This window comes from Rhea americana, unplaced genomic scaffold (assembly GCF_003343005.1).
Source record: "Rhea americana isolate MKP2758 unplaced genomic scaffold, rheAme1 scaffold_16, whole genome shotgun sequence".
NCBI classification, from domain to species: domain Eukaryota; kingdom Metazoa; phylum Chordata; class Aves; order Rheiformes; family Rheidae; genus Rhea; species Rhea americana.
In genome coordinates, this window is record NW_028185705.1 from 1,361,478 (window position 1) to 1,375,421 (window position 13,944).

Consider the following 13,944-nt stretch of genomic DNA (forward strand, 5'->3'; position numbering starts at 1 on the left):
ATGCTGTGTTTTTAATATTTTCCATTACTTTTATTTGAAACTTTTAGTAATACAAAAAGTATTTTCTAAATTTGGTGTTTTTTCTCTCAGATCTTCACAGGTTCAGATACCTTCTGTAATACTATCTGACCATTTTGTTTGCTTAATTGGCAACTTCAGAAATACAGATCATCATTACTGTACTTTGAGAATAGGAAGGAAAGTTAATATAAAGCTGTCCTCTGAGCTGTTTGGAGTGGATTCATTGTGGAAGAGCACGTGGAAGTGATCAGCAGTACATAAGGAGTCTGTGTAGGTCTAACTCTGAAGAAAAAGAGAACAAATGCCAGCAGGTACAAACAAAGGCCTATTTTATTTTTTTAGTCCTTTTTTTCTATTTTTTCCTTTTCCAGTAGGATTTTTGCTCCGCATCGCAAGGCAGCTATAGTGCTAAGGTATAGCAAGATGTGCTTTATGTAATATATAGTGTGTGTGTGTGTGTGTGTAAAACTGCCATTAATGATTGCCATAAAGATTTAGAATTCAATGACAACATACTATTTCATGTTCTAGCAAAGTCTATAATATGGTTTGCTTTTAACAGTACAACAGTCTTTTTGTTACTCTATACAATCAAGTTCTTTCTTACCAGGTAATTGATATTCAGTTCACTTCCTAGAAACTGGCTTCTGCTGGCTGTGACTGAGGGTAGAATTGCATAAAGACACAAGGCTCTGCAGTGTTCTCTGGTTTAAGGCTGGTGATGCAAAGCCTGGATATGGCTAATGGTATTTGGTTTGGGGTTTTTGTTTTTGTGTTCTTTTTTTTGAATCTCAACTACTCAATCAGGCCAAGTGCATATTCATAGCAGTTAAAAAGAAGAGAAAAAAAGCTGTTATCTTGAAAATCTAATCTTGAGGAATAGGAATACAAGTGGTATAAAATTGGTCTTAAGGCAATCTACAAGAGGGGAAAAGGAAGTAGATTGGATTGTCCACTGCCAGATGTGCAGGCTGGAAGTGACTGGCACAATGCCCTTCTGGAGGAGAAAACCAGATAAACTCTAAATGAGACAACAGATCTTGAAATCTATATTCTGCTATCTAATGAAGTGTACATTCTAAGTTACAGAGGCTGGAGAACAGCAGAAACAGCCAGGCTTAATCAGGAAAGGGGTAAAGCTATTGGCTGCTCTGCTTGTAACCAGTACCTTCAACAAACAGCTGGAGCCCTTTGGAAGCTTTCTGTGTCTAAAGAAGTGACAGTTAATGATTCATCTAGAGCATGATCATGTGGTAATCTTTAGCTCAAACTACAGCCATAGCACATGGCTTAACAGCAGTTCTTTGTAACAGAAGTAGGAAAATATATTTGTTAAAGGAGGAATAGCCAACATGGAAGTCTCTCAAGGAAGCACAGGGAAACAGTTTAGCAAAATAAGAGCAGCCAAATTTCCATCATCTCTTACTAATATCAAGTTAATCTTTAAGTTCCAAATCAAAGTGTTATCTTTTTATAAAGTTAAATGTTGTTGCTAGCTTGCTTGTAGAGCAGCTGATTTATTTTTCCTCTGCAGATATGGTAGCTTGTGTGTACACATTTTGTCAAAGGCTATGAACACAGTTAAAGCAAACTGTACCAAGCAAATCAAAGATGTTTGCCACTGACAGAATACTGTGCGGCAATACTGTAGAAAACAGCATTGCCATGTATCTGCATCTTGCTCATCAAAGTTGGAAGAATATTTTAAACAAGCCTGCTTGAAGCTTCATTAATTTGACCTATTCTGGAAAGGAAGTGATATAACTTGCAATTATAGAACTTACTTAAGATAGCTTGCTTGATGAAGTATTTATCTTGAAACTATAAATTTTAGGAAACATGAAACAGACTAATGGTTAATTCTGACTAAGAAACTCCTAGTTCACTGTGTATTTTGAATACAGCATCTATTCTTTCCTGCCTCTTGGTGTAAGGAGACTTGGAGACCCACTCTGATGAGTAGAATGGGTATGTTAGATCTGTACAAGAATGATGAAGATGCAATAATCTGACTGCTGAGAAAGGACAGCCCCCTGCTGAATACTGTTCAGCTCTAGAAATAAAGAAAACAAAACTGTTACTAGCTGAAAGGAACTCTTGTATCTGCCAGCTGCTCAACAGAGCAGGAACACAATTTTTTTGTTGTTCTTCAAATGTACTTTACCTTTTACTACTTTATGATTTCACAAGTCAGGTTAGCAGTATCACACTTCAGACTGCAGAGCCCAAACTTGTTTCTGGACAATTACAGTGCTTGAAAGTGCCATGGAGGTGCTGCTTCCTATATTACTTCAAAAATCGTATTAGATAAGTATTGAAATAGATGTGGTTTAAAAAGGTGGGATGACTGTACTTCTAAGAGCCCGATGTGTTGTGCAGTTTACACTGAAGCTAAATGGTAATAAAACTTAACTAATCTCTTGAAACCAAATTTTGGTAAGCTGATAGTTGTAACTAGGCATGGAAGAGGGTGAAAATGTATTTATGCTAATATTTGACATCACTAAGCATTATAGCAAATAATTATAGCAATTCATTGTAAAACGTAACTTCTTTTAATGGAATTTAAGAAACCTAATGCCCTTCTTGCAAATCTCAGTATTCCTTTGTTTTAATCTCTTCGCTATGTAATTTTCAATTACTTTTCTTATTGGCACTCTCTGTCCTTTCTTTGTTAAAGTGTTAAAGTTCATTCTTTCTTTCTTGAAAGATGTAGCATAAATTGAGACAGGTACTTTAACCTATGGCAGACTATCAGAAGAAAACAAGATAACAGCACCAGGCCTGGGCTGGTAACTGGTTCTGTTTTGGAACAGCCTGAACCTTTTAGTGCTCCCTCATATCATCTACCTTGAAAACAAAACCTTCAGGATGATGCATGAAGACATTCTCTCTCTCTCTCTCTCTCTCTCTCTCTCTCTCATATATATATATTTTTAGCTCTTACACAAAACCATGTATACTTCCTTGATATTGCTGGTAGATTATCACCTTCTAAAAAACAAATTTCTTCTTTTACTGTTTAGCATGATGGCTTAGAGTGGTATTGTACAGCTGTATTAGGATTTGGATTTTCATCTTTGGCACATCTCAACTATGTTGTGCAAATAATAACCCTTTTGTGGTGTAAAGGCTGAATTTTTTGCTTATTGAGTACATTGTTAGATGCAAAAGTAACAAAAGGAACTTAGCACACAAGTTTATGAAACTAGAATGTATGTATTTTCAAAATTAATATCCTCACTAATCATCTGGGCTTTGTTTTTAAGTTGAATTGAATAATTCTCTCTTCTCAAAATCGTATTCTTAGTATAGCTCCTTAATGCATCTATGGCAAGAAGAGAGTTAACTAACTGATTTTTAACTACTAAGGAAAATGGTGCTCATCAGTGTACGCTCAGGGATGGAAAAAATCAGGAAGAGCTGTCTGAAAAAGTGTCTGGTGGTGTGGAAAAGAGGGAGCTGTCCCAAGGCAAGAAGGAAGTACATGTGCGGGAACCACAGTAGCAGGGTTTTTTCAGTATGTTACTTTCCTCTGAAGTTTTTTGCTTTCTGTTAGTTACTGGTAAATTATGGAATCTTCCAGAATAATCATAAGAAAGCTCTTCTCCAGCAGAAATATCAGTGGCTGCAAAAAGTGCAAGTTTAGGCATCATTGAGTCAACTCGGACTGGCACCATAAATAAATTTGGTTCACAGGAATGATTCAGGAATCTGCCTACATTACCAATGTGCGTAGGGTCAACAAAAGTCTCCATTATCTGACCATTATGAAGGTGCTCCCTCACTGCTATAATATAGTTTGAATCCTTGGAGGTCTGGGCCTGAATTCTTCTACGTGCCTCATTAAAACCTAGAACTTCACCAGCATATTCGCAAACAAATCTTCCTTTAGCTATGAATTCCAGAGTGCGAAGACCCCACCCTTTCTTTGCAGTCTTGAATACTTCAAGCCTGAACTGCAAGCCTCTCTGTACAACCCTGTTCTGACAGGATTCACCACACTGGCACATGGCATTGCATTCAAAAATAGGCCTGGCATACTCTCCTTCAGCTGTAGGCTTGATGCACAAATTGTTGTAATTTTCACCACGGCAAAGACATGAACACATATGAACCACACAGGAACTGGTATGGCAAGAACATCCGGGAAAGGTGATTTCGGTGGGGTCAGTGTCTCCATCTGCTCCAGCCACATTGTCTGGGCTATACTGTGAAGAGAACACAAAGCAAATCCTTGTAATGCTCAATGCTTTCTTCCACAGAGACTTACCAAAGTTCTGAGAAGTCAGCATCTAGCAAACTGATGCCTGAATGTGGGTAATTGAAAACAAATACCTGTTCATACACCAAACAGACTGTACTGTGTGATCTTTGTGACTTGAATCAATGAAAGAAAGGGGAAAGGAAGAAAAGAAAATCTGATGTGCCTCCTCTTGACAATTTTGGTAGCTAACTGCAGAAGCAGAATGCTCATACCTTAACCAACATGTTGGCAAAAGCAACTTGTAGCATCTTTGCTTGTTCTATTTCCTCAGAAAATTATTTAAAGGGCTTAGTTTATTTTTTTAAGTGTATATATAATGATTCAAGATTGAAATCATCATTCAAAATAAAAGCATTATAATGGATCTAAGTTAGCTATGCACTAATACAGGCTCTTCTTTAAAAGCAATCACATAAAGTCACAAATTGTGATGATGCTGGAGGCCTTGATCATGGAAGATCAGGGACATAATCAGCTTTCTTCCTTATCCATTTATCTTTATCCTAAGACCATCCGAGGGGGAGAACAACTAAGAGAGTTGGAGGTCCTGAAAAAGACTCCCAAAATATTTGTACATGCGTTTTAGTGTTAGGAATGTGCTGGCATTCCCTTCCCCCCCCCCCCTTCAAGGCAGAGATGCAGTTTTCAGTTGATGAATTTTAAATAATTTTCCTGTAAGTTTCTTGAACTAAAATCTATCTTTTCTGGAACCATTTACAAAATACAAATCAAAGAGTTCATATGGACTGAAAAAGAATAGATAGTCTGTGCTAATGACTCAATTTCTTGAAACAGTCTACTAAATAAAAAAGTAAAACAGAAGCAGACAAAAAAACAGCTGATTTGATCTAAAAGAAAAAAAAAGACTAGATTTGTTAATTACAGAAATACCAAAGTACTTTTTATTGACGCTTTCCCCCCTGCAAAATGCTAAGAAGCTACTTATCTAGCAAAATGCTAGATGAGGCCAGAAAAGAAGATAAAACAGTGTATGCAATAAGTATTTCAACATGTAAGTCATGAAGACACTAAAATGACACTGTAGCAAGCCTCTATTTTTTGCAGTTAGTCCTATTTTTATGAATTTGTTTTGCAAAATTATTTTAAAAGCCATTTAGTTTCAAAGAATTTCAACATAACTTTTTATTAAAATGAAGATAATTTCAAGGCATCTTTGTTGCAGTCCAACCTGCTTCTGCTAATTCTGTTATCAAGTGATGAAGACGTTACACCAGCACACATCTAAGTCTTTAGGGGAAAAAACGCCACGGTGAAGCGTGGGATAATATTTGTTCCGCCGAGAGAGGTGGTTCAGTCTGAAGAACCGGAGCTGAAACTAAGGGGCTCAAAACTGCACTGATGCCCCCAGCAGGTGAGTGTTTATATCTGTATGCGCAGCTGCAAAATAGAAGCTGGGGGGAAACTTCGCTGCATTTGGAAGCGAGGCTGTAAGGACAGCCGCGAATGTATGTTGATTCCCTTCGCGGCAGTCGGCTTGCAAAGGCTTACTCGGAAACCGAAGGTACGCGCYGCCACCGGCGGGCACGAAGCCTCTCGCCGCTTCGGGCCGCGTCTCCCGCAACAGCCGCCTTCCGCAGGCTCTGGCGCCGCGCGCGGGCGAGTCCCGCCGCCCGCCACCCCCCTCTGCAGGGCATGGGCGGCGCGGCGGGGCCCGCCCGGCCCCTGAGGCGAGCCCCGCGCCTCACGCGCGCTTCTGGAAACTTCCTCGGCCCTTCCCGGGAGCCCCCGCCCGCCCGCCCAGGGGAAGCGGCCGCCCCGCCGGGGGCCGGTCCCCGCGGCAGGGCGCGGCGGCGGAGCCCGCTGCCTACCTGGAAGGTCGGCGGGGCCGCGGCGGGCGGCCACAGCGCCACCGCCACCGCCTCCAGCCCGCCGCTAAGGTCCGCCGTGGCCGCCATGTCCGCCGCGCCGCGCCGCACCGCCCCCCCCCCTCGGCGCGGATTGGCTGCGCGGCGCCGGGGCGCTCTCGCGGTTGGGCAGAGGGAGTGACGCGCGGGTGCGTAGGCGCTGCTGCGGCCGCGAGCGGCGTTCGCGCGGCTCGTGTGGTGACGGCGGAGCGCCGCCATTTTGCGGCGTCGATGCGCTGCGGCGAGGCCCGGCGAGGACCCCGTGAGAGCCGGGCGTCGGCGGCGAGGTGCGCGGAGCCCCCTCGCTCTGGGGTGAGCGGGGTGTCTCCCGCCGGTGTCCTGAGCCTGTCGCACCCGGCGTCCTCCCTGCTCCCCTCACTGCAGCCCTGTTTGTGGGGCTTCACCTCCTGCCTGCCAACGTGTTTAAATTTGAGTAATCGTGTGCTGGTTTAGCTGCACCTTGTGGTGTTAAATCGTTGCTCTTTGTGAAAGCACTTTTAAATAGTCCTATTTTGAGTAGTTTCTTTTCTCAGTTAACTTTCTGTGTTCCTGTTTTTCACATAAAGTTTTTTTTTTTTTTTTTTTTTTTTTTTTTTTGTTATGGATGAAACTGTTTGTGTTCTGATCGTAAAAAGCTGAGAAGTTCTGCCAGGGTTTAGCTAGGTAGTGGAAGTGGTGGCTAACGAACAGGAGGTTCCTGTCTTCTGATGGCAGCAGTGAAAATTGCCCAATAAAAATGGAGCAGACCCAGTAACTACAGGAATGGCAAGAAGGGCACTGATCTCTCCCTTGTCTGTTTTATCAGGACGGTTCCCTGCCCTCTGGGAGAGAGGAGAAAGCATGTGGCACTGAAATCCATCTTGATCTGGGAAATTTTTGCCAATACTGCTGTGCGCAACATTTTTCTAAAGCAGTCAGGGCAAAATTATTCTAGTGTGGCATTAAAATGGTGATTAAAGAGAGAGGAGCAGCCAAGGTTGGTCTTGCCTCATCTCTTCTCAGCGAAGGGCAAACTCGAGATAAGGCTAGCAAAAAGTATCCGTTACAAGTTCTTCATGTGCTAGCGCTTTCTCTGACTTTTATATTTGCCTTTGGGTCAGTCGGTATTCCTAATACGCTGATTTTGCTTTAGGGGTAGGGTTAAGGAAGCTCTCAGGTAAGGTGAGGATATCTGTTCACCTCTGTTCTTCCTTTGCATGAACAATGTATTTTTCATTCGCAGTTGGTGATCACAACCACACACGAGTTCCGCATGCTTAGGAGACATAGGCTGTTTGCAGTTGCAAAGCCTTGGTGCATGCTCCGGGCCCCTTGAAAAATGTGCTGGCTGGCTGTCTTCTCCTGCTGAGATTACTGTCTGACTTTTTTATTCTCTTTCCTACAACACCCAGGAAATGGAAAGAGGCTTTTCCCACCTTGTGGCCCTCTGCCTGTCTGTGAAGAGGATCTAAGTGGCATCAGAGGAGATAGAGGTAAGGTTAGACAGCTAAGTCAGTATTTATGGGTTGGACAGTTAATGTGGCTAACAGAAGGGATGGGGAGATGATGAACAGCTGTGTGAGTGGGTTTTTTTTTAGGGGGGGGAAGGGGAGTTTCTTTAGAATAACACTTAGTCTAAGAGGAGGGAATGCATGCAAGAAGATCTTTAAAGGGCAGTGCCTCCCAGTGTCTGTTCTGTGTAATTTTGAGGAAGGTTCAGGGCAGTTTTAAATCTGGATCCATGTGCTTTGATGTAAATATTCAGGAAGTTTTAGGGAAATGGTAGAAGCCTTTAAATAATCAAATCTAGTCACTCTCTGTCTGCCAAAGCCAAGTTACAGCTGTTCCCTGTAGATTTTTCTGAGCCCTGCCTTAATGGGATTGCTATTTTGACTCTATGAGTACTCCTCTTTGTGGGGAAGGGGGTAGATTAGCTTTATGAGTTGGACACTGAAATGCTGAGTGACTGCAAATACTAAAATACACTTCATTTATGTAGTTTAGGGCTTTCTTTTATTATCAAATTGAATTTTAGATCAAGACACGCATAATTTGGCTACTAATTCTTAGTGCCAGATGGAATTCTTTTCCATTTTTACAAAACAGAAGTAATGAGTCATTACTCTGTAGTAAAAGAAACAGATTGCTTACATGTACAGGAGATGGCGTTTTTGAAAGCAGCAAAAGGTCATGGAAAATTCAATGTTTTCTTCCTCTTCCTTCTCCCACCTCAGGTTTCTGTTGCACTGAGCTATGAATGGGTTGAACTCATAAGAGGTCCAGATTGGATGAAAATTTGATGAAAGCTCGTTTCAATTTATTATGTAAAATTGTTATTGAAAGAAAGCAAGGAAGCACAAAATGGAGCTGGAAGAGTGAACTGTGTGTGAACTCTAGTGCTAAACTAATGCACCTGGTGCAGCTGTGGAATTTCTTTTGCAACAAAGAAACTAAGTATTTCTTTCTCAACCCTGCTGTCCCTATGATGAGACTATGTATCATTTTTCTTTGATATGATACACATATTTAGCTGTTGTTTTTTCTCCCTGTTTAAATGAGTGCTTCCTGCCTCTTAATCACTTTTATGAGTGTTCTCTGCAGTTTTTCAGATTTTTAATATCTTCTGGTAATGAGAGGTTAGAAGGTTAACTGTGCCTAGAACAGCAAGTTCATTTCAGAACTGTCTTCATCTGGCTTCATTGCTGAATTTTTTGGCTGATAGTTTACATTGTAATAAGGTAGTGGAACTCAGGCATAGTGGGATGTGTGCGAGCCTGTGATTCGTAAGACTGCAAATAAGAGCTGTACTCACGTAACCAGGAATAAATCTAGACTAGAAGAAATCAGATATAAAACTTCTTGTCTTTTATGGTAGCCAGAAGGCTTTGGACTCATAGTCAGTAATTTCTTATATGCATAGAGTCATCAAAGGAATGTTTGTTGGAAGGGAATGCTGGTGGTGATCTAGTCAAACCTTTGCTTGAAGTGGGACCGTTGCCAATGCTAGATCAGGTCAACTATGGCTTCATTGAACTGAGTTTTAGAAAACTCCAAGGACTGAGATTCAACAGCCTCTCTGAGTACCAGTTCCAGTGCTGTACTGCCCTGTTGTCAGAGTTTTTTCCAAATGTCAAACCTAAACTTCTGAAGCTGCAGTTTGTGGCCTTTGTGCCTTGTTTGTTATCTGTCACTACTGAGAGGAGTTTTATACTGTTATCCTTGTGATTACCCTCCAAAGAGTTGAAGAGTGCTGTTAGGTTGTCCCATAGTGTCATTTTTGCCAGAATAAGCAAGCACACCTCCCTCAAGCTCTTACTGTTGCTTGTATGCTTAGTCTCCTGACCATCTTGGTAGCCCTTTACTGAATCTGCTCCAATTTTTCTGCATATCTTTTGAATTAGAGGACCCAAAACTGGCTGCAGCTTGCAGTTCTGCCTCACCACTGCCAAATAGAGAGGCATAATAACTTCCCTTGATCCATCTGCCTCATAGTGTAGCCCAGCATGAGGTTTGCCTTACTTGCAGTGAGAGTGCATGTTTGGCTCATATTCCGCTTGGTATCCACTTGTATCCACTGTAACTTCTGAGGTTTTTGGTTGGACTGCTGCTCAGTCAGTCAGTTCTCAGTCTGTGCTGGTGTATGGGGATATTCTGCCTCAGGAATATTCTTAAACTAGTCTTGTGTTTGTCTCGACCACTGGAGTACTTTTTGTCTCAGACTTGCTGTAATGTTACACCAGGTTGTTAAAACTCTGTGCAAGATGGTCACTTCAGCTTGCAATTCCACAGCATAAGAAGTTGTTTACTGTAGAACCAGAAAGATATGATCAGAAGAAGGCCTTTTATGAAAAGAGCCTCTTTGATAAAGACCCTTTCCACTTCCCAGTTCCCTTCAGAACTAACCTCTGGAAGAATAAGGTGTTCCTTTTCAGTGTATCTTTTTATGTTGTACGTGGTTTCTATCTGCCTTTGTTCTGAATAGGCTATTCAAGCAGTTTTCAATATATAAAGTTGCTATTTTCCTTAAAAGGAAGTACATCTCCCTTGTGGCATATTGGAGATGTTTCCTGTAGAGTATCTAAAATGTGTCTTAAACCATGGCATGGAAATTGTACAGTCTAAAGGACAAGGTTGCTTTAGTTTGTGGTCCTCAGACAGAGTTCGTTAGCTGACATATCCATACTTTTGCAGGCTATTTTCTTCCTTTTCTAGCTAATTTTTGATTTTTACTCCCTTGCCTACAATCTCTTTTCTCTATGTCCTCCCTGTCTTCTCATGTCAAGTTTAAATCTTCCTTTGTGATTTGACCTTGATTTCTGGATAATCATGTTCCTCAGGTTAGTGAGCTTGTACTCTCTATCCCTCTGCCAGTCTATTGTGTGTCTGCTAGAATATTGATTTGTGAAGAGAGGAGTATAAAAAAATCAATATCCCATTAAACGGAGTAGAGTGACAGTGTTTCTAAGGCTGGTCAAATTCATGGAGTAGTGTCTAGATGCTAAGAATGTGTCATGTCCCCCCCCCCCCACACCGTATGTTCTGTCCCCCATATGTTCTTGATTGGGTAGATAAGATAAAATGTATGCATCCTGTTAGGAGCTAATTCACATGCATTCATGGCTGAAAGACTCATTGGAAATAACCGGAATTTGAAAGGTCTCAGTAATGCAAAGAAATACTCAGATTTATTTTGACAACTGCAGTTTACTGCTGCTGAGGCAGTGTAAACCTCAAGAACAGTTGAACAGTAAATGCTCTGCGGTATACTTGGGCAAGATATATAGCTATTAATAGATATACCATTGTTTACTCTTTAAGTGTTCAGAGACTTGCAGAAAGACCAGTTGTAAAGATGAATTTTTATCAGTTTAGGATGTATGCATCACCTGTGTGTGGTATGCCTCTCATCTGTCTACCCCTCTTGTTCTCTGCACACTAGCCTTCCATTCTAAGTTAGGGAATCAAAACATACATAATAATTTTCTGTTTTCTACTTTTGATCTTTTTTTCACTGAGAGTAGTCCACAGTTATTTTAGAATCTGTTATTTGTGCTTTAGTCCTATTCATATCCATAAACCTTTCTCTAACTGACCATAGGTGTGATCCACCTCCATGCACTACAGCACTATCATATTCTCTTTAAAAAGAGGTATTAATGCTGTCTACTAATTGCTTAGCTAGGAAGCCAGTTCTCATCCATTTTATGGTTTAATTTATTTATGCTTTATAGCTTGTAAAGTACATGAAAATACTTTATGGGCTGTTGAAATGATGAGGAACTGCAGTCTTTATAGTGAGTCTGCTGTGGTTTTGCCGAGCAGTTCAGCTGGCATGCTGCCTACTTTCTTCAAGGCCAAGCTTATTTGTGAGTCACACCTGGCCCTCACTAACTTTGGAAGCAGGACTTCTGAGGGTCATTCCTGAGTCCAAGGCTCCCGCTGGGTGAAACTGTATCTTGCTGTGTGCTAATGAGCTGGCTAAATGTTCCATAAGTGAATAGATGCTGGAACAAAATGTCTAGTAATCATATTTATAGATCCAAAGAAGGAAAAGTTGAAGATTGGTTTATTTAAGTATGCCTTAACTATGGAAAGAAAACTGACCATGGAAGATGCTGTGTTTAAATGGCGCAGTTTATCAAAATATCTCAAAGTGCTTTGCAAAGATAGGTGAACTTTGCCCCCTTGTCTTTGGGACCATTAGTGCCGCATCACTAGGATTATGGACGATAAATCTTTCTCCAATACGCAGCTCACTCATGCTGCAGTACACAGCGCACTCATAAGATCTCAACTTTCGTGTGAGTGGAAAAATTTTATGACCTAATAAAATTTTGTCACGTCCTCAGATGTAAACAAAGCAGAAACTTAGAACAATGGGAGCAATTCAGATCCTGCCATGCAAATTGCATCTTGATTAGTAACAGTATACTTGAGTGAAAATCATTCTAAAGAAGTATGTCAGCTGAATAAAATTGTGTCTATGCCATATTGTGGCTTGATAGCACTGGTGAGGTACTTGCAAAGACTAGATGGACCACTTATCCACTGTCTAAAATTATTGTAACGTTCTTTAGGGAATCTGTCCTGCATGTATTAGCATATTCTTATTAATAGAGAATGCTGTATATCAGCATTCCAGTTAAATAGGTTCCTGTGTAGCAGTAGTTCTTCAAAAGAAATTCATTACTAAGTGAGACATCAAATTGCCTTGCAGACTGGAGGAATGTCTTCCTTTTGAAGTGTACATCAAACTTCTGCTCTGTGCTCCACATCTGCCTTGCATGCAAAAACTTTCTTTGACATCCGTGACCTCTAGTATGCCCTGTATAGATAAAGTAAATGTATTTGCACACCATTCAGGTCTCTAATGGGCTACATATATAATGGATGTTTTCAAGGGATTGTAGCCAGAACTGTAGTGTGTCTAGCAAACTTTTGCTACAAAATTGGTTTCATAGTTTTACTTAACATGATTCTTGTTTTCATTGGCTTCTCAGAGACAGAACTATACATACCAGGATTCACAGGAAATGAATAAAGGAAGTTGAGATAGCATTCATATAGATTTGTTGGGGTGTCTTTCACAAAAGAAGTGTTTGTTATGATGTTTGTTTGACCTCTTTCTATACAGGGTAGTTCACGGTTAGTGTGGTGCATTAACTGTTGCATATTTATCAGGCTGCTCTTCTAGTGTCTTTACAAGCAAAAATTTGACTGCTCTCCAAGTCACTTTTTTCACATACCAAGTGCTCTTCTGGCTGTTTCAGGTGAGTATCTCATGATGCTTTAGTCTATTTTCAGTCTCTATGAATTGTGGAATTCACACAGCTGAAGCCAGGCTGAGGTCAAGCTTACATACTTCCTGTTGCTGCTGACTATGTACAGTGGTATCTTGCCGTTATGGATTGTTGCCAGTTTGGTGTGCACAGAGCAGTCATGAAAGAGGTTGTGATGGAAGTGCTCAGCAATATGTGCTTTCTTACTCTTTGCATTGTGTATTTGTATATAGCGAGCAATACCTGTGTTCTGTGCTCTGAGGTTTGACTGGTCACAGCGGAGGTTCATAGTATAGGTTGCCTGGAAAGGTTTGTGATACTGGCATCTTCAGATTTATTTGTTAAATGAAGACTTACTTCCCTTAAATCTTAAGACTTAATCCCCCTTAACTACTCCTAAAGGTACTTCCTCCACCTTGCCTTGTGTGTTTGTGCTTTTTTTTTTCCTTCCTTTTTTTTGTGTGTGTGTGTGTGTGATGGAAGTTCTCTTTCTCAGCGCTGGTTAAGATGGTGATTAGATCATGTAAATGCTTGTTTAACTGTTGCCTGAAATTTCCGTGAAGATTTCACCTGAGAGACCAAAAGACAGATGATTTCTTTTTTTTGTCTTATGGTAATGCTAGAGGCTTGCTAGCGACCACTGTGTATTTTAACTACATCCTCTATCTTTCTCAACATCTGCTAGAAAAGACAAAGCATCTGACCAAGGGTAGAGAAGGTGACGTTAAGGTACTTTGTAATGGCGCTAAACAACCGTAATAATACCTTTCTGCAAATACCATTTTCCTGGGACACATGGCTGGGGAAGCATTCTGATCCTCTTGAATATAGACATGTATTCTTTAAACTTTTAACAAAAATATTATAATTGCTATAATATTGCATTTATTACATGTTTACCATTTACGTATTTTTAACGTATTTGATAAACGTCACGAGAACCTCAAGAAGTTCAGAAGTCTCGTATGAAGTATTTCACAATTGTTCTGTGAAATTCTATGAAAATTATGACTTCAGTATTTGGAAACTAGTT

The 13,944-nt window shown here is 40.7% G+C and overlaps 1 protein-coding gene across 1 annotated transcript; it reads right to left on the reverse strand.

The window, feature by feature from the left end:
• Positions 1–3,220: 3,220 nt before the first annotated feature.
• Positions 3,221–6,215, reverse strand: LOC146598572 (histone-lysine N-methyltransferase SETMAR). The gene is made up of 2 exons (XM_085300027.1): positions 6,118–6,215; positions 3,221–4,232 (listed from the first exon to the last, which is right to left on the reverse strand). Exons 1-2 carry the CDS (start codon positions 6,202–6,204, stop codon positions 3,435–3,437), a joined length of 885 nt encoding a protein of 294 aa, XP_085156153.1. The 5' UTR covers positions 6,205–6,215; the 3' UTR covers positions 3,221–3,434.
• Positions 6,216–13,944: the final 7,729 nt, after the last annotated feature.